Here is a 27,493-nt window from a genome sequence, read left to right as displayed (position 1 = left end):
CCCAGGCTTTTTGGGCTAGGTCCCCTCAAATTTTAAAAACCAGCCCCCCTGGTTCCCTGTCAGTGCCCATACCACTCTGCTTTCTGCAAATGTCTTCCCCAACCGCATTCACCCATATCATCACCTCTGGCCAGGCTGGGTCTGTCTGTCCTGGTAACACCAGCCCAGAGGCAGCGTCTGCCCCGTACGCACGCCAGCCAGCCCAGCTGCACAGCTCTCCCCAAAACCCTTCATCCATCAAAGCCTAGGCCCTGCCATCACAACCTCAGCAGCTACCTGAGCTCATTTAAAGATGGAAAAACTCAGTTACAGAGAATATGGTGAGAGGCACTGTCCGAGGAGCATCTCTCGGGGAGCGTAAATCTAAAAATTACAGGTCTTGCCTCTTCACAGACCTTGCCATCCCTCCCCCTCCTGCTCCCATGCTTAGAGAGTGAGTATTTAGGATGGAGTAACTGTCTGTAGGGCAGCTTTCCTCAAAACATCTGCTCCTAGCCAACCTGGTCTCTGGTACCACAGTCTTTGTATTCCTTAAAATCTGTGTCTTTATCGCTTTAAGTCAAAAGTACTGAAATCTCACTGGGTTCTTTGCTGTTGTAAAACCAAAGGAAGATGTATCACTAATGACAGTCCTTCATGGGGAAAACAACCCCTGTATGAGGCATGCTCAGGTGTTGTTACTCCTGGGGTCTGCCAGGCAGCTCTGGGGCTCCTTCACCCCAGGGCTCCCCTCCAGCACCCTGGGGATGGGCAGCATCGGGGATCAGCACTGCTGGTGATGGGGCATCTCAGACCTTGAGGAGAGAGGAGCAAAATATGGGGAGAAATTAAAACCAGGACAGAAAGCTCAATTCACAGCAATAAAAAGAAACAACACTTGCCTTACAGCCTGAACAGTGCAAAGGGTTTTATTCGGACGTTTCTCACCTTACACTGATCCACCTCAACCTTGAACACAATCCAGCTACATTTACGTCCCAAAAAGAATATCCCCAACAGCCCCAAGCAGCTCGGCACAAGGCAGTAGGACTCTCCCTTACCAGGACTCTCAACTGGAAGAGGGGAGGGAAACTCTATGTAAATTTGCATTATCTGCATTTTGTATAGCAACAAAGAAAGAAAAGAAATATATAGTAATGGGAAATTTACTTATAAATAGGAAAAGAAGATGGGGTTCTAGGATATCGTATTGGGGGAAACACAGCACAATTTAGCAACACCATTTTGAACAGCCCCGTGAAGGTGGTACTGAAAGGAGGTAGGACCAGACAGGGGTCAACGTGGCCAAGTGAGAGGACCCAACGCATGAGCAGGGAGTAGAGCAGCCCTGCCTGGAACAAACCCCTCGCTGTGGGGATGGGAAAGTGGCCTGGGCTTGGCCAGACTGAAATAAAGGAGATGCAGGTGTGGGAGGATGGAGAGGAGAGGCAAGGGTAAATAAATGTGAGAGAGCACAGACAGAGGAGTTGTCAGTGCAAATGCAAGGGAGACACCATAACTGTCATCACATGCTATCACATAATTTAATGCCTTAACCCCCTGGGTTTTGGGTAACTGACACTTAAATCTTCTACTTGTGTCAGGCCAACAAAGCTGTTGCTGCAGAGAGAGTGTTTCTCCTCCAAGGGCAATTACCCCTCACTGCCATCAGTGGCAACGCAGTCAATCAGGTGGCGGAGGGGATGCAAACCAGCGTTAGGCTGAACGGTCTCACTCCTCAGTGTGGAATCCAAGAGCTGGAATCCAAGTGTGCTCAAACAGTGATCCAAAGTGGATCGCCTTCCTGGCGAGGAGTCCCCAGGGGTCACGGGTGGCAGGGGCACCCACTCACCACACACCCCAGGAGCGTTTGCCCAGGTTATGCTGGATGTTGCAGCCGTCATCACAGAAACTTCTGCTGGGCAGCCCAGTGCCGGCATGCCGGCGAGCAGCAGAGCGAAGAGCGGCAGAGGAGCTGCGATGAGTTGTTTCTCAGCTGAAGTTCTTATTGTGACAAGGGAATCAACAGGAATGAATCTAACAAAGATAGTGTCATGAACTTAACAGAAAAATTATATCCCTCTGGCTATGTGTTACATTTTGAGAATAAACTGAAGAACAAGGCATTCCTCAGTTTAATCCATCTCCTGTGTTTGCCTGGGGAAAAAATACAAGTCCTAAAAGCTTTGCTTTCCCATTTCCACGTAACCTGCCTTTATGAAAGTTGAGACTAAGACAGCCCTTGTTAGCCTTGCTCCCTTAGAAATTTTCAGAAGTACTGACTGTCCATGGAATTTTTATTCTCTGCCTCTTCAAAGAGCTCTCTTGGGAGGGATGAAAGGTCCAGACTGATGCCAGCAAGCTGGTAGTGCCACAAGTCCCCCCTCATCTGAAGTTCACTTACCATGCAGTGACCAATGCACTTGGTTTGCAGATCCTGAATTTTTTAATGAGGATAATACAAGGTCAACCCCAACTCTGATACTGTTGCTGAAGGATGGAGAGTTAAGGTCCTCCTTCCAACTTTGAGGGGACTTCTGGGACTCAGCGAGTCTGCTGACATCTTTCTGATGCTGCATGTACCTCTGTCAACTGAAGACACCATCTATGCCTTAAAGCAAAAGCCTGATGAAATCCAAAATGCACATGAGGAAGCCTGAGATGCTGTGAAAAATATATAGACAGTCCTTCCGAAACCCACCCTTGCAAGGACACTGCTGAACAAGGGTGTCCTATCCATAATTATGCTCATTTCTAACTAAAATATTCAAAAATGATGCAGACCAAAGTGAACCCTTTTGCCAAAATGCCCGTTTCAGCTGTTTTCTAACACAAATTCATCTTGGGTCTGTTGGTCTCTTCTGGTCAGTGCACACAGAGAACTAAATCTGCTCTCCCTTGAGGAACCTGGTTTAAACTCAACCTGAGCTGGCAGGAGAGCAAACCCCCCCTGCCCTTAGTTTTGAGTGAACATTGTCATGTTCTCCCTTTCCCACTTAACAAGGAGCTATGAAATCCAAGGCTTTGCATGCTGGGATCCCACAAGTTCCCAGTGGGAAAACAGCCTGTTGACTGACAAAGGCTGAAAAACAGGATTGCAGGGGAGCAGAACAGAAAGGGGCCAGTTTCACAGCGAATGTTTCTGATTTCACAGTCGTAGCCGCACTGTTCAGTGTGTGTGTGTGTGTGCGCGCCTGTGTCAGACATCCCTTGCTCTTCCCTTGGCCGAGGGAGACAAATGCAACCCCAAACACAGTGCTTCAGTATTATGGGAGCTGACTTCCAGCCTCACAGCTCCTTTAGCATCTCAGTTAATATTTATAAAGCTTGGTATTTGTGCAGTGCTGTGCAAGGGGAGGAATATTAAGTGGAAAGTCCAGAACAGGGTCCAGGAGAGCAGATCTTACTCCAAGTGAGGCACTGGCCACATCCCCGGCTGCAATGGGGCATCCGATATAGCACAGAAGACAAGAGAACCAGAGGCAAAGTTTTAGCCCTGGGCATTTAATTCAGGCTCCATGTGCAAGTGTGTCTGCAGAGATAAAGCACAGCCAGGATAAATCCCTGGGCACAGTGACTGAACTGTCAAAATAGAGTTAAACACTGCCACGTTCTTAGTACTGAAACACTTGGAAATCAAGCCAAGAAACTGGACTTCAGGGAAAGAAGAAGAAAGAACAAGTACATCTCACCAACTTGTTTCCTTTTTGCTTTTTTTCTGAAACTCCGATCAGATTTGCAGGAGGAGAAATGTGTTTTAAAGAGGCGAGAACAGGCTGCCCCTCCAGAGGACTCTCCCCTGCTCTGCCTGGAGCCGTATTAACTCTGTCTAAAAGAAGTAGCCATGTCATGACTCATACTTTCCACTCCCCATAATCCCTCTCAGTAGGGTGCAGACTTAAGAGTGTTCCTCTGACTTCAGTTTTGTTATAATTTATGCACCTGATTTGAAAGAGCCTTTGAACAATCTGACAGTGGAGAAAAAAGGAGCTTGTTTTATCTGTCTGATGGACAGGCTGAAAAAAAACCCCACTGCAGTGAAATTCTGCATTACCAGGAAAAGAACGTCTGCGTCTATAACTTTCTACCAGGCTGTTAGTAATCAAAAATAAACTACTAGAAATCCTTTGTCAGAACAAGGGCAGAGCTTAAGTGAAAGAATAAGCAGTTCAACAGAGTCAGAAGTGTGCGGCTGACACAAGACAGAGCAAATGTCTTTTTAAAAAACACGCCAATGAATTATGTAGGAGCGCACACTCAAGGGCCCAGATCTCATGTCCCGCTCCCAGGGACACCAGCAGCGGCCATGCTGGGTCCCACACGCTTCCCAAGCCTCCGGAGCCAAGCTTCTGTAAAAGGACTTTTTATGGAGTTTTGGAAAGGTCAATAAATAAAATCTAAGTTTTGACATGCCCATTACTCTAGGAAAAGTGACTTCTTTTTCCATTGTCCCTGGGTCTGAAACAGTGAATACCACTTCTTCAAAGCCACTTTGGAGTTGCAGCTTTATACATAACGACAGACTATGTCATCATTGCATCTAAAAACCTGCAGGTGACAGTCCACGAGACCTTCCCCATCCAGACGGCTCCCCAGGTCCACAATCAATGTGGTTTCTGCCTCACAGCCTCTCTGCAGCCTACCCTCAACACAACTAATTACACCTGATTCCCCCCTGCCAGTCACCCACTTTCAGCCCAGTGCTTCTTCTGCCTGCCTTTTGTTGGCATCGGCCACCAACGCTTTCCCAAGGTAAAAAGCTGTTCCTGGGCTCAAACGTCTGTCTCTTGCTCTATTTCCAGCTCTCTGTTCTGCACTGCACATTACTGCAGAAGGGAAAATACAAATTGCATTTCCTCGCTGGTTTCTATGAAAGCTGACTTCATCTCAAAGGACAGATTTCATTGCTCCCATCCTGCAACAAAGAGCTTCCAGTGGGAGCTATCTCGGTGTGTTCCCACCTGGCCTGCAAGCTGGTGTCCTGTCTGCTGAGATGCATCCAGACCCCTGTGCAACACTGCCCAATGCACCCCCTCAAATAAGATCCTGCCCTACAAGTTTTTCTGCCTCACACAGAAGATATAGCTGTAAACTAGGAAGATTTCCTTGGGCTAGTGTTTATTTAGCATCGTTTTACAGGTCTGTTGGTCTAGATTGTATATTTTTACCATCTCATAGATCGCTGCCTCCATCAAGAGAAATCACGGCGAGTGCACGATACATGCTGGAAAAACAAACAGTTTTACTGCTGGATTTCTGGAAGCTTTTGGTAAAGAGCTGCACCTGGTTCTAAGTGTACTTTGTTCTAAAGTGGTGATAGAATTTACCTGCCTGATATGGTGCTTTCTGAGCTTGTTAATTAAGAAAACGTTGAGTTTTATTGATGTTTGTATTTGGGGATGTGTTTTGAACATATGAATTAATGGTGCCCCTGGGGAAAATTAGCTTTGCATTCCAGTAGAAATAATAAGAAATATATGAATAATAGAGACAGGCCCTCTTAATACAGCTCAGTTTATCCGATTCATTTCTAGAAAGTCATATTACCCAGCTGAGAGTATATAAATGATGCAAAATTGCCAGTGTTGAGCTATTTCGGGATATTCCAAACCCAAGTGATAATATCTTGGTACTCCTGTGATGGATTTATCGAGTGCTAATCCTTCTGCATACCCTCTCGTTCTGCAGTCAATGAGTAGCTTTCCTCAGAAAAGCGCAGGAGCCTTTACCATCCCTCATCTTGATGACTGCAAATATCTCTTTAATGGTGTGAGCCCCAGGAATGATTTGCACCTATATAAGAGCATGAAATTTTAAGAATACTCCTTTCCCTGGAGCTTCCCTGAATGTTAATAATGGGAAGGGAACATGAGGGCAGTGGGAAGAGATTTAGAAGTTTGCTGGTCTACATTAAAGATGGATCCCAGTGGTAACATCTCCAGGTTACCAGTGACCTTCACCATTCTTAATGTTGCTAATATAGACACCTTACTCCACACGAATCCTCTCATATAATTAAATAAATTTAAAAGGAGCAAATTTGATATTTTATGCACTTTTATACCCTTCCCTCAGCAGTGGGGGAAGCATTTACTTGGAAATCTCAATTATAACACAGCTGTTAGCTCTGTAGTTAGACCAGTTAGGTCATTTTGAATGTAGCATGTGTTGTTCACCTCAAATAACAAATAACCTGCCGTTCCACCCACACTTTGTGCACCTTTCCAAAGGCTTAGAAATACACATACAGTCTGGTTGCCTGTGTGGCACCATACAATGAACCTCTGCTGCTTTGAAAATCCTGGTGAGGAGACCTAGTTGTGGGCTCAGCTCGGACAGAAGCAGCTCGTACTTTCTGCCAGAGGGAAAGGAGGGACCTTGCTTTTGTTGCTTTTCCTGCACACAAATTAAAGGAGCTCAAATTAAAGACTTTGATCAAATGCTGCCAGAAATGCTGGCAGTGCTGGGAAGGGGCTCTGTGGGGATGAAGATATGAAGGCAGCCATCAGCACAGAGTTTCCTTGGGCCTTTGCCCGCACATGAAATGCTATTCATCAGCACCGCACCCTGGAGCATCCCAACACACGCTTGCCTCTTACCGTCTCACATGAAATCTCATAAACCACCAGAGATCTCCGTAGGGAGAGTATAAACAAGACCAAACCACGTGCCTTAGCATTAATGCTGGTATACCATTGACTTCTGAACCCAAGAAACTATTTTTTTTTTTTTTTTTTGGAGGTATCAGACAATTCCATGGCAACCAGCCTTTCAGACTGGTTGTCATTTGATCAATACAGCTTAAGTCATTAATCAGAAAACTAGGTCCTTTTACCTAATCTGATTCTTTAAAAATAAGTAATTTGGCCCATACACGTGCTGTAAAACTGCCACATGACCGAGTTATTTTGGGATAATGTGCGGTAGGGTCACAGAGCACCTCTGATGGAATCATTTGCTGCAGAATGCTTTTATTCAACCCTCAGTGACTAACTCAATCACAAACACAAGGTAGCCTTTGCACAGTCTCCATGGCTTCAAATACGCAATCGAGGAGTAAACTGTCTTACACATAGCGCACACAAAAACATCACCATGGGGAGTTAGTGCAAAGCTGGTGTATGGTAAACCCAAGCTCTGGCTTCCAGCAGCCCAACGTCCACACCCAGGCAAGCCTCGGCAAGCTCCCAGCTAAGCCCTTCTCCCCGCCTGAGCTGATACAGCCACTTACTGTTGAGAAAATAACATAATTGCACACCAAGCGCTAAGTCTAATGAAACCATATTGATTTTGTTGTTAAGGCCTATGTTTCTAGGATTGCTGGCCTACCCAAATGTGTTTTCCAAACCGTACAGAGACACAAAAGCACAGAGAAATCTCATTAATGATAAAACAAATAACCCAGCAAAGCAACAGTGCTGGTTTCCAATTCAAATCCTAAAGGTGACATATTTTAATGTGCTCAGTACCTTGCCTCCTACTTGATGACAGACAGTTTTGAATGGCACTAGGTCACTGGTCATTAATTAGATACATCTTTTATACTGTACCTCTACCAACAGAGGAGGGAGGGGGCTTACAATGCCAAAACTCCTCTGTACACAAGCACTGTGACTGAATCCCTACAGAAAATGGGAAGAACAGTGAAGAACGAACAGCTATTGTGTGAGAAGAAGGAAAATTGCATTATTGCAAGTAGTTTCTGGCTACAGAGCTGGATGATGCTGAGCAGGGATTTAATATGTGGGGGACTGTCCAAGTGGAAAAGCTACGCCCAAATCCAGTGCTGGGATTGTGCCTCCTGGAATAACATGGGATAAGTTTTTCTCCTTTCCCTGCCTTTTTCTTTAATTCCTTCATTATTAAACACAAATGGGTTTTGAAGTGCAGAGTGGCAAGGGAATGCCTAAGAGATGACCCGAGTGTCAATGATGAAAATGGACAAGTCCAAGCAGCTCGAAGGGGTGGTAACTCCTGCGGTCACCTCTGGGTGTGAACACCTGGAAGAGCAGGACAATGAAGGACACTGATGTCACTCCAAGAAAAGCCACCAAGAGGAGAAAATAAAATGGTGGCTTTACCCAGCATTTGAGGAGAGAAGAGAAATATTGAGGCAACACGATCTATCCTCATCTGGCCCCTGCCTCTTCGTGGGCCAAAAAGGACCCTGCTGCCACCCCTGTTGCTAGGAGGTTTTGCTAGTGATAAATCTCTCCTTGACGTCCTTGCCTCTGTGTCACCACAGTGCTCCAGATTGCCTCAATAGACACCTGGTTTTTCCATGGCACTGATCTGCTTCAGGAGAGTGTGAGCACACCTTTAGTCAGCTTTGGTGGGACGTACACATGTTATGAAAACACATGCTGAAAGCGAAGCCTACATGTACATGCTTTGCTGAATCAGACCGGAATAAATCAGCAGCAGAGAAACTGTGTTCAAAGACTGGGTGTAGGCATTTGCACCTAGGCACTGCCATTGTTCCCCATAAACATCGCACAGACAGGGCAGGGAGCTGGAGGTCACTGTCCAATGTCCACAGACAAAATGAGGTTTCTCCAGCAACCTCTTCATCTCAGTGTAGGCAGAAACTATGGCAAACATCAACTCTATGATAATCACTGCACTAAGACTCATTGCCAGCTACCTGGAGGCTTTAAGCGTGCTGGGGAAGTGCTGCTCTCCCAAATTTGGCCATTCACTATCTTTCACTTCCACGCAATCTGCAGGGCAGTAGCTTTCCAGCACTGCCTCCCCAGGAAAGTCTCTTTCTCAGAAGACAGCAAACTTTCATGCTTACAGTCTAAATGCAAGAGTACACTGTCCAGAAGAAAAACAGAGCCCAGGATGCATATTAATTACTGGTGGCATAAAGCCCAGGCAAGGTTGCTGCTCCATAGTCAAGCTATAAATCTGTCCAAATAGGATTCTGACCATGTCTGCCTTGTTTATATTACAAAATTTTATGGCCATGTGATTCTTCACCTGGAGAGGAATAGTATCACTGCGCAGCCAGTTAAGGACTGAGATTTATTATCTGGCAAAAAAGACCTTGATGTTCTCCGCAGGCTGGAGAGCATCGGTGTGTGCTGGCTGCTGGCTGGCTGCAGCGCTCCCGGGGCCGGAGGCTTTCCTTGGGGGAACCGCTCGGCTGCTGCCTCTACAGCGGGACCCCTGCTCAGGAGCTGGTTAAAAGCTCCTGTGAAAGTTTCATCCCTTTGTTTTCCCCAGCAAAAAGCTTCAGAGTAACAGAAAGGTTTAAGCTGCCCTACCTCAACCAGCCTATTGATCTAACTGAGCTCACGCAAGGGCATCCTGCTCCTTCACCCTGGTGAGAAACCTGGCCCATCAGAGAGCGGCCGTTACATGGACTTCTGCTTTGAGAGGGTTTTTACTATGCAGTTTGGGAGGATATTTTGAAGTTAAGTCACAAAGAGGTTCTCCTTGCTTTCTCCCACTCTCTTGCAGTGAAACTAGCTCTGCAATGCTGGCAGGAGAGAGGAACCAAGTGTTGCTTTTACCAGGTAGGGGAAAGGACTTGATCTGAACGTGCAATGGGAGACAGATGGGTGAATTAGAGAAAACGTAGATTCCCTTCCCTGTTTCAGCCATACCTCGCATCTCCTGGGCTCAGCACTGTCACAATTATAGCCTCAAACAGCAGATGAGGACTTAATGGTCACATAGGATGCTAGGGTTCAGGCTCATGAGGTGCTTCGCTGTGGATTACCAGCCTAGCGTGCCAGCTGAGGGAGGTGGCCGCTGGCGTGCCTGCTCCGAGCCCCGGCCAAGGGGGCACAGCGCACGTCTGACAGGCACCAGCTCGGCTGGGTGGTTTGGCACTGCCTGCACAGCTGACTTGGTGTGGGAAACACTTGCCTGTCCTTCAAACCTGACCTGGGAGTTGGGAAAGCTGCTAGTGTCTCACTGTGCCTCAGTTTCCCTTCCTGTAAAGAGGGCTTAAGCAGACCCCTGCAGAGCACTCTGTGATCCCCTCAGGAAGAACACTACAGAGACTGACCAGGGAAGGGAATAGCCTTCCCTGTAGATCTGGAGGATCCGATTTCTGCAAGTAGAAGCAAGAAAGTATCCAAACTGACAAAAAATAAAATGCAGATTGTTGAACATCTGTTCCTCAGAAACAATCTCTCCAGGCCTCTTGGATGCTGCAGATGACACATTAACCTTACGCACTGAAGAATTTTAACTGAAGGAGGAAAATGTCCTTATTTTCATAGAAATTTAACCAGCACATGCTCCTGGCCTCCTCAGTGAAATGGGTCCTTTAATTGCACCATAACTTGCTCCCTCTTTGCTGCATGCTTAATGTTGAGCAGATGTTTAAGACTTGTTGACTTCAAGGAGACTACTCACATGCTGAAAGTTAAGCATGTGCTTAAGTTTTCCACTCTTAGCAAGGCTTGCATTTGGCCTCTAGCCAGATCCAGCCAGAGGGTCAGCTGGATCTGAGCATCATGTATGCCCTAGGCAGAGCAGGAGGATCAGCTGTCTGTTTTGATACTCGCTCTTAAGAGATAACTTTGAAAAAGGGCAGGGGAAGGCATCTTCCATTCCTTGTTACTATACGAACACATAGCTCCAAAAATCTCCATTCTGTACTGTGTCCCAAAGGAAAATATTTGAAATAATCCATATTCATTAGAGCTTTTAATCCCTCACACACCAGAATTCAGCAGGCTGCTAATGAAGAAGACAATTATACAGCACTTCACACAAAAAGCAAACCAGAACAGGTGCAAAGGCTGGAGCTTTGCCATACTTGCTCTCTGCTCTTTGGCACAGGGCATCATTGCTTTACTTAAAATGTATTGAAACATCCCAACAGTTTAAGGAGTCACTCTGAAAGGAAAAGAGGTGACATTTAAGATTAATCACTAGCTATTGATACCTAAGATGATACTAAATCAAAAAGGCGACAGCTGGCCAAACTAAGCTTTATCTGTATTCCTTCTGAAGAACACAAGCAGAAATGATGCTGTACCAGCAGGGCAGTAAAAAGACAGACTATGTTTGTTTTGCCCCTTGAATTAGGGCTCTGATGTACAAGTACAGGGCAAAAAAGTGGTCCCCAAAGGAGTTAGGTCCTACCAAGACAAGCATGGGAAAGGTGAAGAGAGATTTTCCATCTTTTGCAGATGTTGATCAGAGGCACAAGAGAGAAAAATCACCTTTTGGAGTTTGTGCAGAAAGCTCATAAAGCCATGACCCCTGATCTGCCAATATCAGGCACGTCTCTGCCCAACAGACAGTTGTGTCTCTCTCAGTTTGGGATTTCATCCCACTTGCCTGGAGGGAAGACACACCAGAGCAGTACAACACCATGGGGCTAAATCAAGAACATTGAGCTGAATTTCGACTTACTGGACTCACCAAAAACACTTTGGGAAAGACTGCAGCAAGGAGGTCAACAGCGAAGGACTTGTACTGAAAGCAAAAGGCTTTTAAAGAGGGGGTTGCAATGTACTTCTGATGCATTCTCTGGGCAGGAAGAGGGAGCCTATTACCACCATTACGACTTATTCCCCCCCAGAAATGCTAAGGAAAAGAAATATTCCAGCAGGTAGGTGATAATGTAGGGAAAAAGGGATGAAATGACAGCAGAGATTTGAACTGTTTAAGGACCTGGTGGAAAAGAAAAAAGAATAAAATTAGGAAGAGACTTAGTACTTAGTTTTCCTTCAGATATGAAGTCATTAATTACTGATAGAAAGGATCTGATTTGCTGACCATTTAGACACACAACTGCACTCCATGCAATGATATGTCTAATTTGCACACAATTACCCTGTTTTTCCACACACAGATTAAGTAATTGCTTGTATAAACCACAAGATACATTTGCGTATTGCAACGACCTGATTTGCATGCTAAATCACAGCAACTGTGTGTGCAGCCTGGCTGTTCATCCTTCCTTTGCACACACATGCCTGCCTAGTGTCTGCTCAAATCAAGGCTACAGATTACGCCTGTGTGGAAACTATCAGTAATGCACTCATGTACTGAATCATGCACAGAGTGCCTAGGGGAACTCTTCCCAGTTGCTTTAGGATTAGTTTATAGCAACAAAACCTGTGATGCAACCAGCTTAGGTGAGTTAAGCAGGGACAGCCAAAGCAATAACTTTCTCTCCATATCTGCTCCGCTCACTGTTTTGGAGATCACTGCCTCTATGTGAGACCAAACATGTTTAATCCCTTTGCACAGCCCGGAGTCCTACTGGAAACTGGGATCCCAGTTTAAGTGAGCAAGTGGTGTTGAGGCAAGCACCACAGTTAAAGAGCAGCCAGAGGCATGCCATCCTTCTGCCACTGCTCCTTAAGAAACAGGCCAGTTTGGTTATGGGATTAGTAATTATGGAAACTAAACCCCATACCTTTCTACAGCAGTTTTTGTTTACTCTGTAAAACATATTTATGACTTGTTTTGGGGTAGCATACATGATCTGTGAGTCAGGACAACGTTGCACTTACTGCTATATAAACGCCAGACAAAAAGATGGAACTTCCTACAAAGAGTTTATGAATTAAGTAAATTACATCTGAAACTCCTGGAAGTGGCATCACCATGCCCAAGTTATCTGGACCATGAAGCAAGTTTTCCAGAAAATACTGCAAACTAAGAAGTATTTCACAGCCACTTTACACAAAGCTCTTAAGAGCATCTTTAAAAATAACTAAGTCAAGTGGGTTTCATTCATGGCCATTCATTTACAGCCAGAAGCTTTAGAAAATTTGTTCTTTAGCTTAATGGACATGCAAAAAATAATGGAATTATACCTGCCCCAGTGTTCAGCAGAGAAGAAAGAGGCCAGACATCACTCTAGTGGGATCCGATGCATTTGCCTAGCGTGATGAAAGTCTCATATTTCAGTAGGTAGATTGCATATGCTAAAGCTGGCTTTGGCTGTGGCTGCAGGTGTTAAATGAGACCATTCCCTGGGATTGCTGGAAGTGTAAAGTTACTCCTATAGAATAACATTGTGTGTAAACACAGACAGAGAGAGCACAAACATGTCAATTAGCAAAACGAACCGTGATACCTGACATGATCTAGAATGCAGCACATCTTGTGTTTGGTGGAAATATCTCCTTACTAGGACAGCCCAAAAGTGCCCTGTCCTGTCATGCTGAGCCACATACAGAAACTTGGAGTCAGGAAGGGGTCAAAACAGACAGAGCAAGTGCTGGGTCTGTTGGTACCTTGGGTGGCATGAAGGATGTGTGAAGTTCTTGTTCCTGAAAAGCTCCCTTTGATAAGATCTGCTTCAGTCAAGGCAGGGCTAGCAGGCTCCAGATCAGTGGGAATTAATCAGACTTCACACACTACACCTCATCTGCTTCAAATTTACTTTGAAGGATCAAAATAACTATAAGTAGGACTCAATATACCTGGAGTCAGCTAACAAGCCCACAATTTTGTCAAAATAAACCAAAAGTAAATGCCAGTCATGCCATTTGGCATCTCCTCCAAAGGCAAAACTAGAGGTTGACATATCTGAGAGCTCTCGTGGCACCAGAGGGTCTTCAGCACTCCTGAGAAATTGGATCCACACCACCTCCTCATAGTCCTTCCCAACACTGATATAATCTATCTATCTAATGCATTGCAAAAACTGGCATGTACTTAACACTGAAAACCAAAACTGCTGTTGTCTGAGCCTGCCTTCCTCGTAGTAACAGGTAACACATTTAAAAGACATGGCTTTTCTCAGCTAAATGCTGCAAAACCTGCTGAGATCAATCAGACTCTTACCTGGGGAAGATTAGAGGCTAAGAATAACCACGTGTTGACTAACCTAAGTTTAATTCAGCTCGCTGGCAATAAGCATGAGGTACAGCTGCAAAGTGAGGGGGTATTTGCTGCCAGAACATTGGTATTTATTTATTTTTCATCTCTGTTCCATCCTAACAAAAGCTATTCTTTCTGAGAACAAACCCATTCCTAAGTGACACCAGTCAAGATAATAAAACACAGATGCTCATGCAACTCTTAGTCCAAGGGCTGAGGGGAAAGAACTAAGGTGAGCTTTGCAGTCCACCCTGCGCAGGACTTCTAAAGCTTTGTGCATGGAAAGGCGAGAGCTACACTGGCTGGGAACGCCGCAAAAGCTCCTTCCCCTGCAAAGGCAGACTCAGCCTGGGAGCAGCAGTGGCTCCCTGTGGCAGGGAAGATTGCAGGGGAGCAGTCAGATGAAAAGCTCGAGTGTGACGGTCCTCACGCTCTGCATGGTGACCCCTTGGTGGGACCAGCTGCAGCGGGCTGACAGCTTTGGGTCCCTTGCACCCATCTGGTGCGGGCACTGGAAGAGACCCCATCGCTGTGACAGCCTTGGTGACCAACTGGGTCTGCTGAGGGTTTAGAGAGACCTTTCATGGGACACTTGATGGGCTGCAGCTCGGGGACCCCTCCTGCAAAGGATAACAAAGGAAGGCTCACTTGGAGCAAGGATCAGTAAATCCCATTGCTGAGGCTGCTTCAGAGAAAGCCCTCTGCCACCAGCTCTGCTGTTTTCAACCAGGGACACGAGTTCTGATGCCAGTTGCAACTCTCTTCTTGCCAGCAGAGATAATAGTGTGTTGGTCTGGAAAATCTCCTAACTGCTGTCTTTGGCCCGTGTCTAACACCAGTCAACTTCAGATACAACGGCTCCGACACATTGACAGGCAGACTGGTGGATTCACTCACACAAAATACAGCTACAAAATGATAATATCCACTCCAGCTTGCTTTACCTTTCTAGACCAGGTTTGCTTTTGCCTGTATCTGGGAGATTTTCTTATTTACTATTTCTTCTGCATTGTCATATCTAAGTGTAGATTGATAATAATAGGCACTGCACCAGGCAGTCATGAGGATCACTTAATTAATGTTTGTGAAGCACTTTAAGATCCTCAGATGAAAGGAGCTAGGAAATGCAATGTATAATTATTATGTATTATTAATAAACTTCTGGCACATTGACAGAAGAGGAGACAACACTTTTTTTTTTTTCCTTTTCTTTCCTGAAAAGATTTAACTTTTATGCTATGAAGGACAGATTTACCAAAAATTCACAAATAAGCAAACAAGGAGTGAAAGCTCTTTATTCCACTACAGAGGCTGGGTTCTTCTGATAGCAGACAGCAAACATTGCCTTAGAAAGTGAGTTACACTCCTTTTCTATCCAGACACTTGATGAATCCATAGTTCTTGAGAACAGCCAGATATGGAGAAGTAAAGGATGTTACAGTAATTACTAGTAGTGGAAGCGGTCAAATGCACCAATTATGAGAAGTAAAGAGAGTTTGTTTAATGTGTGATCACTACAGTTGATAAAAGCATACGATGCAAAAGAAATTAAGTGTGCAGAGCAATAGATGGACATTTTGAAACAAAGAGAAAAATTACGGCCGTGTGAATGAAGTTTTTTAGAGCTGAGAATGTGCCAGATACAAACGAGATTCCCAGAAACATGAAGAAACCCAATCCGAGATGGATTCCTAGGCAGTTTCATGGAAGCATTAAACTCTAATGTATTACAGCTGCCTCTTGAATGCTTACAGCTGGAATCCAGTTGCACCAGAGAAAAAAGTGGTCCAGGGATTAGGGGTGGATTACGACTCCCTTCCTTGCTCCACCACAGACCCTGAGAAGCCAGTTAGTCCCTCTGTACCCTCTCCAAGTAAACCGGGATAATCGCGCTGCTCTCCTTCACGAGACAGCTGGGAGGACAAGCACATTACAACGCACTCAGATGCCAGGGCAGAAAAAGCTAGGGACTGGCAGATGCTGAATCGCTGCAAAAAAATAAAAAAAAAGACTGGACACAGTCATATAAAAGGGTCCTCACAGAACCAAGGAGCTGCTCCTGGTGCTTTGTGCCACAACATGTTTCCATTCCCAGTTTACACTACCATCAGATACCACTGAAACCAGCCAAACAAAGCATACCTGGCATGTGGAAGGGATTTCTTGTGTCATGGAAAGTGTGCTTACTAGAGTTCCTGCCCTCTACAAAAGATTTTAAGTAGTGAGACTGAGACAGACTTCTTTGCTCACATCTTTAATGTATTCTTTTAGCAAAATGAGTATTTTTTAAGAGATACCCAGGAGGAATCCTAAGTCTAAAATAGAATTTGGTAAGTATAATCATGTTGTAGAAACATTTTGTCCATCAGTACCAATCAGAGAGAATTTCTGGTGGTTATGCTGTTTATGTACTGCAAATGAGATTTACAGCTCCATTTTGTTCAAAAATGAGCACGAGCAAATGGACTTAAATAAAATAAAACAAAACTAATCTGTGCTTTTGGCTAGAGACTCTGCATGAATCCTAGTCCAAACAGCATTGAATAAGTTGAACTCATAATAACTGGAACTGATTATGTACTGCAGAAAAAGTGAACTTTAAAATAAACTGTTCCTTCCATTTGTTTTGACTGTTCACCCAGCTTTTGCTAAGGACAAAAGTTTTTTATCAGATTATATGGATACCTGATGGATGTTGTTTCTCACATGAGATTTGTCAATACGAGATTCAGCTACCAACAAGTACTTTGGTTTTTGCTTTGTTATTGATTTCTCTTGTCCAAACCCAGGTTTCAGACACACAACCAAGGAGCAGAGTGCTGAGTTAAGGTCACCTTCCCCATGCTGCAGCGCCAGCACCTCAGGTGAAGAGTCATGAAGCATCCACAGCCATTGGACCAACGGTCCACATCGTTGGATGAGAATAGCTGCAAACTTCAGCAAAATCACTCACAGGAATCACGACAGGTCTGGGAGAGACTTGTGAATGGGAAAGGGGGAACGCTCCTAAAATTGTCAACACACTGTTGAGGCCAGGCTGAAGGGAGCTCCCAAACCACTAAAAAGCCCACGCTCTGATCCTCATGTTCACACAGATACTGTTACTATCAAAGGAAGCAATTGTTTTTTCTGAGGAGATACTACCCCTGTTGAGTAATGTTCAAGTCATTCATTATGTTTGCTGTGCTCAAAGAGAAGCTTTTTGCTAGGATTAGTTCTTAATTGAAAATAAATACCTTCCACATACAAGTTAATTTTGGTACAAAGGAAGTCCCACGTGGAGGGGCAATTTTAATATAGTATGTGTGCATACATATCAATATGTATTGTATTGGATATGCATTATGATTTATTGTATTGTTTAATAATACAAATATATATATAGTCTGACATACTTACTCTCCTGCTATTCAATACAGTTTAACAGCATCCCCTCCCTACAGTCAGCATTGCATCAGAGAGTGCTGAAAACGCCCCAGTACAGACCTTGTGCTTTTTGATCTACCAGACAAAACCTTCCCATTTTTCTGTAACCACTCATTCCTCAAACATGACAAAGTTTTCCAGGGTGGCCTCATATAAATAGAAATACCTGTGCTGAAACAGAGGGGGGGTTGATTTCTCACTCCATCCCCTTGGATAAATTGTCAGAGGGCTGCCAGCATCTTTCCATCTCCAATATCGCACTGTAGGCAGGGGGCAAGGGCTGCTGGAAGCTCACCTATACTATGAAAACATACTGGTGACATGGGACAGGGGGAAGCCAGGGTCCCGCCCCAGCTCTGCCCTGGCCTTCCTCACTGACCTTGGGCAATGATCACCTCTTCACTTTAAGATAGGGATAATACATATATCACAGGTTTGTCCTGGCCTTAAGTAATCCATCTTTTCAAAGCACTTTGAGAGCTTTGCTTGATGAGTACAGACATTATAATACTCATCCGTTCCCATTACATCCCATGGGAGTTTTACCCTCCACAGAAGCAGGGTTGGGGCTGCTGGTGTTATTGGGGGACCTAGAAAATAAATGTGCTTGGGATATTTCAATGCTAGCATTTGGGGAGGGACTATAGCAGGTACAAAGGCATGCTGCTTGCTCAGCACTCTTCCAGACTTGCTCTAGAATAATAAGTAGATTTTTTTCATTAAAAATCAGAAAGAGACCTCACCGAGTCCTGCTGGTATACATGTTCAGCTAGTGCCAGATTGTAAAGGAGACAAGCGAGGCCAAGAAAAGCTAGGACAGCAGGGAGAAACCAGAGACCAGCCAAACTCAGGGGGCAAGCTTACTACACGGTTTACTTTTGCTGTACCACGTAATTGAGAAAGCCAGGAGGTGAATGTGTGGCTGTTGCCCCAGGGACTAAACTTAGGGCAAGGTCTTCCTAAGGATAAAGGGTGCCAAAGCTAAAGCAGCTCAGGTATGACAGTTAAGCAATGGGGTGTGGGGCAGGGATCCCTGAGCTGTTGCCATCTCCAAGGTCCATGGCACTGAGCAACACAGAGCTGATTTACTCACTCAGCCCTTGAAGAAGGGTTGCCCCTTCCTACCCATAAGGACAGTGACCTCCAAACCTGAGCTCAGCTATCGCCGTACTGCAGCGCCAGTGCTCCCAGTCCTAGTGCAACACATGGGAAGCCAACCCAGCCCATGATGGAGCTGAGCCTCTAGATCTAGGAAACAAACGGGGCAGCTCTCATAACAGTAAGGGTCTGATCCTTGTCTGCCTTAACGCAGTAGAAGCAGTGACAACGTATAGCTTCTCTGTATAGCTTCTTCAGAGAAGGCGAATATTAAGGTCTTGCTCACATTCACTGGCCCCACTGTGCCTTTTCTGTTGCTGCCAGATATCTCCATGGAGTAAATCATATTGACTGTGTTTATTATAAGAACTAAGTGATCAGCTGTGAACTTTCTTTGACATAAATATTTTGCCATTAGCAATGACAAATAGCAACGCTCATGTTGTAAAAGTAACATTGGATCATTCTTCTCCATGGGGGCATTTACGTCGAGAGAAATCAGAAGGAAATTGTGAGCTTCAGGATCAAGAGAAACAGGCAAAAGTAGGAACGTGACAGCAAGGATATTTATCCTACTGTGTAAGAAGAGTTAAATGAAGAAAGTGTTTTAAAAAATGAAAAGAATTTATTTTTCTACACAGCTCTGGAGTGCCTCTGCCTAGCCAGCTCTGAACACTGCTGCAGTCAGCACACACCCATCAGGCACGGCCTGCTTGACTCGGCAGCACGTGCAAGGGCTTTGCACAGGTACGAGCCGAAGCTGCACCCGCACTTTGGGTGCATCACACCACAGCGGCATTTCCTGGGTGGATCAGGCCCAGAACTCTTCTTCTGAATCCTGTTATTACTAAACATCTGCAGTTACAGCTGAACAAAAACAGGGATTTTCCATTCTTGCAAGATTTCCTACATTTTTGACTGGTGATGTTGGCACCTTAAACCATGTCTGCTTGCAGGCTGAGCAGGATGGGAGAACGTCGAGCAGCGAGGGGAATTAATTTCTCAGAGGGTTGTTTCAAAGGTACAAATGAGAGCTGGTGCTTTAAAAACAGCATTGACTATACTTCTATAGCACACGTCCTCTAAGGAATTCAGCCCAAGCACATAAGCTTGTCGCTTCCCTCCCGAGGCAGGCAGGCAGTCTCACACAGATGTGGATGCTTAGGCTCAGGGAGGACCCCAGACTTGCTCCAGGCTTTCCTAGTAGAAAGTTAGATAAGTTAGAAATCCAGGGTTATGCCTGCATGCACACTACACTTCATGGACTGTATGGGAAGTACATCAAAAGAACCACTAGGTGTAACAATTTTAACTTTGCTTTTATAAAATCCTTTAGAGATTGCAAACCTGCAGGCTCGGATTGTAAACTGCTGAACCCAAACTGTTTTCAGGCAGGAGCTGCCAGGCAGGCACCTGCCTGAATCCAAGGGGTGCTCGGGGCTGCAGTAACAGGTCTGGAGAAAGGATCACCTTTGGAGGGTGAGGATCCCACCTGCAGAGCTTGGAACAAGCTTGTTGTCGGCAGATACCCACCATGCGGGAAATAAATAACATGTGATGTTGCATTAGGGATGTGGGAGACTTAACAAGCCGATGTCATGGCCAGGGTTTCTCCTATGCTACAGGGACTCCCAGCAAGATTCTTTAGAGCCAGGAAAGAATCACAGGACATAATTACCAGGCTGACAATATTGCTAGGGTTTTTTTCCCCAAACTGGGAATTTAGGGGAGCTGTAATGCAGAGGAGTTCTGGGAACTGGCAGCACAGCAATATGTTGTGGGAAGGTCATGGGTGAGACAGAAGCAGAGGACACATTGCAGGGAACAGAATGTAGAAATTAGGGCTCCCCAGACAAAAGATTTAAGAAGTTCACTAGAAAGACAAGCACCCAGAAAGGAGCTGCAGGATGAAAAGAGATTGATACGGAACAGCAATTGTTTGTGTGCCCACAAGACAGTGCTGTGCTAGAAACCCAGTGATAAGCTATAGACCAAAGTGGTAAATCCCTGAACCCAGGGGAAAGGCTTTGGAATGAGGCTCTGCTTTTGAGGATCTCCAAAGGCAGGAGTTTACTTTGGATGAAGGGAAAGAGTGTCCTATATATAGCAGAAAAGCCAAGGCAGTAGCTGCATCAGAAAAATGAAAGTCACAGATGCAGACAAAATATGGGCAATCTGGCTTTAACAGACAAAGTCAACATCTGCCCTGTGGTGGGAGCCTCAGAGACAGACAAGACATGGCTAAGATGTGACCCCTGCAATTAGGGAGAGGGGTTTCCTCTGCTGAATGCTAAATTCAGGCAGGTTTAGAGATGAATGAAAACTGCATGCCATAAGGGAGGGCCAGGAATAGAAAACCCATGTGGGGGAAGAACGCTCTAGATGTAGCGAATGCATCTCCAAGAGGCTTTATCATTCTTATTTTGTCACTACTATCAACAATAATAAGAAAAGAGCTTACAGAGCAACCTCGCCAATCCCTAAGCAATGCATCCAGAGATTAGCACCAGAGAGCAGTGGGCAGCTCGAGAAAAGCTGTTCAACAAATGTAAAGGCATGCATAATAAGATTATTGAATTGGAGTTGCATGTTTTCAAGGATAAACGTGATATTATTGCACTGGCAAAGACATAGTAGGAACAGGGGAAAGGATGAGAAAGAGCCTGTCAGAACGGAGGGATTGCTGCAGCTGAGCTCCCAACAGGACAGGGACAAGTGGGAAGTGGAGGCAGCGAGGAGGAGAGGAAGTGCACATCCTACTTGACATGCAGATATGCAGAGAAGCTTTTTGCAAAATGGGTGATGTCATCATGTTTTTCTCAGCCTTCAGGACAGCAAGAGAAAAATAGATGAAACCAGCACACGCAGAGGAGTCTGTAAGACAAGCAGACTTCCTCCCCCCCCCCCCCCCCCCCCCCCCTTCAACACTAATTGCTCAAATATTGATCAGGGAAATAATTTGTAAGGATTAAAAGAAGAAAGGATTTCTTTTCCTCCTAAGAGGCAAAAAGGATAATGTTCTTGCAGAGTTACTGGAAAGGTCCAGGTGATCAGAGGATTTCCAAGACCATATAAGTTAATTAAGATGTTGAGTTGGTCTAATTTGTTATTTGTTTACACTGGAAAGCATGGAACAACTGCAGTCTGTTAATTTTCAGGATGCCATGAAGGTGGAACTACAGCTAGGCTGGCTCTCCCAAGCGGCACGAATGTCTCACCAAGCAGGTGAGACACCCACAGATCCCAACTAGCTTGGTTAGTAAAAAACAACAGCTACAGAAGGGACTTCTGCTTTGGGAAGCCCAGGGCTGCTAGCTGGGATGCGGGTGACAGAAACCAGCTGCCCAGGCTTAGCCTTGGCCAGGGAAAGAGTAATTAAGATTAAAAGCCCAAAGCAGAGTGCTGGAGAACTGCTAGCCACTACTGCCCTGACACGGACACTAAGTCCCAAGAAAAAGAAGCAGTTCTGCTTGGCTTCTGAAGAGCTGCTTTTCTTTCCTGAGGAAAGGAAAACTACCATACAATAAAATGTAATAGCTACTCCAGAAAATATCTGCACCTCATCTTCATCTAGGGTAAATCCAGACAGAAGCGAGCACCAGAGACCTCTATGGTTAAAAATGAATGTTGTGAGTACACCAAAGTACAGGAAGAATACTATTTAAAAAACAAAAAAAATCAACCACCAAACTATTAAGGGAGACTGGGAGAATGACAAAAATAAGCAGGAACATGCAAAAACAGTGATGGCAGGAAGAGGAGGAAGCATCCACAAAGACTGCAGTGAGTATTTCTCAGGGATATACAGGCAAATAAAGCCATGGGAAGCAGGAGAAACTGATCCTTTAAAATATCTTGTAAGGCTAGAGAGAAATGAAGAGTTTTATTAAATAACTGCCTGTTAAATATTTTTTTTATTTGGTAGAGGAAGAGTTCCTTCGTGCTCAATTTTGTGCATAGGGGTTTTCCCCACTGGGCAAAGTGAGCGCAGGAGAGCACAGCAAGTGCCTCCAAGTTAAATGGACCGGTGGGTGAAATAGTTTGGGTGCCCGTTGCATGGTCTGACCCTGGGGAAGGGCTGGAGTGCTGCCCCATGGCTCTACGGCACCTGGCACAAGGACAGTGCCGCTCTGGTTACAGCTGCGAGGGACTGGGGCATCATAGGAAAGGAGCAACCACCCCTCTGGGGGGTAACAAGGCAGCGAGCCTGGGGTTTCAACAACTGGCTGATGCCTCATCATTGAAATCTGGAGGCTCTCAAAGAGTGGGTATTGTAAAATCTAACGGAGTGTTCTTTCCAGTCACGTACAGGGTGAAGCGTCGCACATAAATAAGACACTGCTTGCCATGAGGTGGTTAGTTTAAAAGCCAGACAGATAAGTCAGAAGATATGGGTAAATCCTCAATGATAAAAGAGCAACAAAAATTAAGGTCTGGGGGATTCTTATTCTCTTATTTGAATGCTGTTTTCCACCCTGAGGTACATCATATACAATTCCTTTTAAAAAAAAGACAAAAACCCCCAAACCAAACACAAATAAAAAAACAACTCGCTCTCAGGATTTAACGGGTCCCAGTATAACCATGAGAAGTTCTGCAGCAAGCTGTTATGGAGGAGTCAGGTCAGGTGGTCTGCAGAAAATGTTAAAATACAAACAATACTGACAGCCAGCAAGAAAGCCCACCTCGCTGGAGCGGGAGCTAGACAACAGGGCACAGCTTACAGAGGGATTCTGTTGCGTTTGGGGGAAAACCTGCATTTGTAGCCATTTTCTAGACTTCTTAAAGAGAACATGAAGGGAGCCTGTATTTGTTACACTTGAATGGAAAAGCCTTTGCACTGAGCGGCACAAGTCTGAAGAAAAAGAATAAGCGAGAGTAGTATGGATTTTCCCAACAGAGATTTTAGGTCGTTCAGTGACAGTCATTAAACCTCAGAACAGTTTACTTTGTTCCCTCTCTATAGGAACAGTTTGAGCTCCCAGACCTGGCAAAGCAGATGGAGTCTGGCTTTAGGAAAGGTGACAGAAGTTCCTGGAGGCCCGTGGCCTCAGCGAAAGTGCTCCGCTGAGCAGACGGCTGAGGAAAGCTGGCCAGGAGCTATCAGGCAGAGGCTCAGATTTAGAAAATGCAGCCTGAAACAGAGCCTGGGCACAGCTGGTTAGGTCAGATAACGGGTCAGGCTGCCAAGTCCCTCTCCCCACATCCTTCCATCAGCAGTTGAAGACTAGGTCCAGCCTATTCAATATGTGGAATGAATTCTCATGAAGGTGATCAAAGCAAAGGGCATACTCTGGCATGAGAGAAAAGCTATCCACCAGCAGGGAGAAAATCGGATAAAGAATAGGCTTAGCAGCAGTTCTGTCCCTGCCTGGTAAGCTAATTGTTCATCATGCTCGTTTTCCTTGCTACGCTTGAAGTGAGTGGTAATCTGCGTTTGGGAACTGCTGGAATATTTGAGGTCTGAGAACACACAGCACCATTTTCATTACAGTAATGAAGTAACAGAATGGTAGCTTTAAATGGGAAGGATAATAATGCATTACCATTCACTCTCAATTAATCCAGAGCCTGCAATGCCGAATGCACTTACTCCGAGAATTTTCTCAGAAAATGAAGCTAGAGTGTATTTCATTTATAAATCACAAAAGACACTTATTTGGCAAGAATGATCCCTGCTCATATACAATAAATCATGAGCATCAACAGTCTCTAATGGATTTTGAGTCAGTGCCACAGACAGCAAAGCCCGAGGCCTGTGTTTCAGGATTCCAGGACTGTGCCAAAGGAGCCTTATAAATGATTAATGCATTCAGCACAGTGTCATCTGTGCCATTGGAGAGAAAAAGACATTCTGGGGCTCCGTTTGTCATTAAAAAAATGGTAATCGGTTCAGCAGCCGACCATGCCTCTCCCTTCCCCTGCCAGAATGAGCCATTTAGCTCCACACCTCATAAAATCCCTTCCCCAAACTTTTGTACATGCTCTTGGTTCATGAGGTGCAACATTTCAATAAAAGAGAGGGAAAGAAGTCATCTGTTTTCATAAATAGCCCAAAGCCAGTCTTCCTATGGGATGGAGCTAAGGTCTGCAGTTGCAAATGTACGTACAACAGGGAGACAACATTAAAGAGGTAGCTGAGGCCTCTTTCTACTTCTTTGCCATACTGTGAGGATGCCGGTACATAGACAATTCAAGTTTTGGTCCCTGCTGCTCAGTCTCTCATGCTTTTCAGTTATTCATCCCACAGTGTTCAACCTCTCCCCCTTCACTTTTGTCCCCATGGTTACTGAATCATTGTATTCACAGAGATTTTCCTCACTAAAGAATATGTGACTAACATGAGACAGCTAAATTATCAGAGCCAACTCTGACATTGGTTTCTCCTAACATGGATCTTATCTTCCAAACGCCTTCAAACAGATCTGTTGCACTGGCACCAACTTCAGACTAAGCAGCACTTCAACTATTGACAGAGACAGTGCTGCAGCAGTATTGCACAGGGAGACTTAAAATAGGCTGGAATCAGGTAAAGGATGAAATACAAATGCTAGCTTTAGCGGACCCGCAGCCTAGGAGTGCATGATACAAATAACTGTATTTCACCACAGAATTTTAAAATCAAGCCCTAGAAGGGAAGGCATTATTTCTTGACTGGACCTGGGTCTAAGAGTTCAAGTAGATTTCCTCTTCTGAAAAGCCAGTTTGGTTAAGCAGTAGGACACATGCATGTTTTAGGCCCAAAGAAATCTCTGTTATGAAATGCACCAAGACAGGCCACTGGATAACAAGTCTATAACCTTCAGCCGCAGCAATCAGCGTATGCTGACCCAGGGGTCAGTGGAGCTGCTCCCACACTGAGCAGCTTAGACTGCCCCAGGGAAGCTCAAACCAGATTCCTTCCAAACTACCCAAAAAAGATACGTTGAACCTTGTTTGCATCTGGGAGGTCTTTCTCCCCTTCACTCATAGCATCCAGCCAGCCACAAGTGCCCAGATGCTAAAGCAAGGCTAGCAGGGCAATACCTCATGTAAGCATCACCACAGTCATGAGGCAATACAGACAAGACTTGAGAAGAAAAGCGGAGGTCTTACCTTGGCCGCTACGGAGGAGTTGGGCTTCTCCAGGAGGTCCCAGAGCTTTTTCCTTTTGTCAGCACAGCAAGTGTTATCAAATTCCTCCCCTTCCCTTTCCCTCAGTGTCTCAGCTTCTCTCTTCAGCTCCTCGTTCATCTGCTCCTTCTTCTGGTGGTAGCGGGCCTGGCAGCAGGACTCCAGGTAGATTTCATCCACCCCCCAGTAGTCCAGCTCCTGGCTGAAGGACAAGGCGCACATCTCCTCCATCATGTGCAGCTTGCCAGTACGGTAGAAGTTCAAGATTGAGGTGAATGCCCCGGGATGCCTGTCGAAGAAGTACTCGTTCTCCTCCAGGTTGTAGTCATCACAGATCTCCATGAGGGAGTCGTGTGTGTTGCAGTCTCTGAGCTTACCCAGCCTGGTCCGCGGCAACCTGTCCAAGGTCCGCCAGAGAACCTCGTGGGCCAGCCCCCCCACGTTGAGCTTGACCCTTCGGGAGCAGGCCTTGCTCCTGACGATCTCCGTGGGGTCCGGAGGCAAAGAGGTAGTAGAGCGAGATCCATGCTTATTCATCCCCAGAGGCATCGCTGGTCCCCCTCAGGCTGGACGCTCCAAGGTGCGGCGTGGGGCAGGGCGCGCGGGGGCCGGCTCTCCTCACCTCTCCTTCCCCTCCATGCCCCGGAGCTGCAAGAGAGGCCAACCATGGGTCCCCGCCCGCCGACCTCCGCGCCCGCCGCCGCCGCCTTATGCGGGCGCGGGGAGCGCCGGGCCGCGCTAATCTGCTGGGGGCGGCGGCGGCGCTGTCCGCCCCGGCGGTGCTGAACCGCGCCCCGGCGGGCGGGAGGGCGCTGTCCGCGCCCGCGGTGCTGAAGGCCGCCCTCAACCACGTGTCGGCCCGGGCGCTGCCGCCGAGCTCCCCCGGGCGGTGGCCGGGTGCCCCCCCCCCCCCCGCCTCGCCGCTTCTCCCCTCCCGGAGGGTGGCTTGCACACCCCCCGTCCCGGCGAGCTGTGGAGGGTGGGCACGGCCCCCGGAGGTTCTGCTAGCAACGGGCTGGGAGGTGCTGACTGATAGGGGCTCCCCCGAGCAGCACTCAGCAATGCGCCCCAAAAGGCGCCGGGCCGCCAGCCGGGGGTGCCCTGGCACGTTGTCCCCCATCCCGGAGCGGCTGGCCGGGAGCGCACCGGCCCCGCCACCGCCGCTTCCCGAGCACCCGACCCCGCCGCCGCTCCCTCCCGCAGAGGGGCCCCGCCGGACCCCGAGTGCCCCCATGACCCAGCCTGGGCAACCCCCCTCCTGGGCGCCGGCGGAGCCCCCCGCCCTGCCCAGCCGTGTAGGCTGCAGGAAGACGCGGAGGCTTTTTATAACTCCAGCCTTGCAAATTTCCCCGAGGAAAGAGGTGGGGAAGGGAAAAGGGGGTATTTCCAGCGGCTCTAACGACGTACTCTACCTCTCTGGGCTGCCCAGGGAGGCCCCCCCACACCCCACGCCGACCTCTGCATAACAGGGAAATTAACGAAAATCGGAATAAGGAAAAAACCCGAGCCTTCCTTGCAAAGCCGGGTGGCTTATGACAGCCCTGAGCACTGTTGCTTACACAAGATGGCACGAAAAGAAACCCCGGCGCAGAAAGGCACGGCTCCTCCGTGCCCAGCCGGCACAGCTCCGGGGGCTCGGCCCCTCTCCCCGCCGATCCAAGTGTCGTGTCCCCCCCCGCAGCCCCAAAATCGAAATCCCACCGCTGCCTCCAGGCCGCCGCCGGGGCTGCTGCCCAGCCGCGGCCGCACACGGGGAAAGGTTCCCCTCCCTCGGCCCGCACCTACCTCCTCCTGCGGGCTCCCAGCGAGGCGGTGCGGGGCTGTGCGGGGCCGAGGGCGGCTACATCCTGCGGCGGGGCGGGCAGCAGGGGCGGCCCCGCTCGCATCCCCCCGCGGGCAGCCTGAAGGCGGAGGGATGGCGGCCGCGCTGCCGGCTGTCCACGGAGCCCGGGGGGAGGGGAAGGGAAAGGAGGTAAATCGGATCCCTCGGCAGGAAGCTTTCCAAGGCCTTCCCTCGGCTGCGGCTCCTCGCTCCTGCCTCCAGTCAACGCCGAAGCCGCATCTGCCCCCG

At 46.8% G+C, this 27,493-nt stretch overlaps 1 protein-coding gene across 1 annotated transcript in view; it reads right to left on the bottom strand.

Moving 5' to 3' along the window:
* The window catches only part of KCNB1 (potassium voltage-gated channel subfamily B member 1), a gene marked incomplete at both ends in the record, with an annotated part of 125,881 nt that extends 99,910 nt beyond the window's left edge, over nucleotides 1-25,971 (bottom strand). The window contains one exon of the mRNA XM_082325595.1: nucleotides 25,405-25,971. Within this exon, the coding sequence (XP_082181721.1) occupies nucleotides 25,405-25,971 (567 nt within the window). The remainder of the gene's footprint in view (nucleotides 1-25,404) is intronic.
* Nucleotides 25,972-27,493: the final 1,522 nt, after the last annotated feature.

Source organism: Platalea leucorodia (assembly GCF_965183815.1).
Source record: "Platalea leucorodia genome assembly, chromosome: 13".
In the NCBI taxonomy this organism is placed as follows: Eukaryota; Metazoa; Chordata; class Aves; order Pelecaniformes; family Threskiornithidae; genus Platalea; species Platalea leucorodia.
This window is presented reverse-complemented; position numbering and strand designations above follow the sequence as displayed.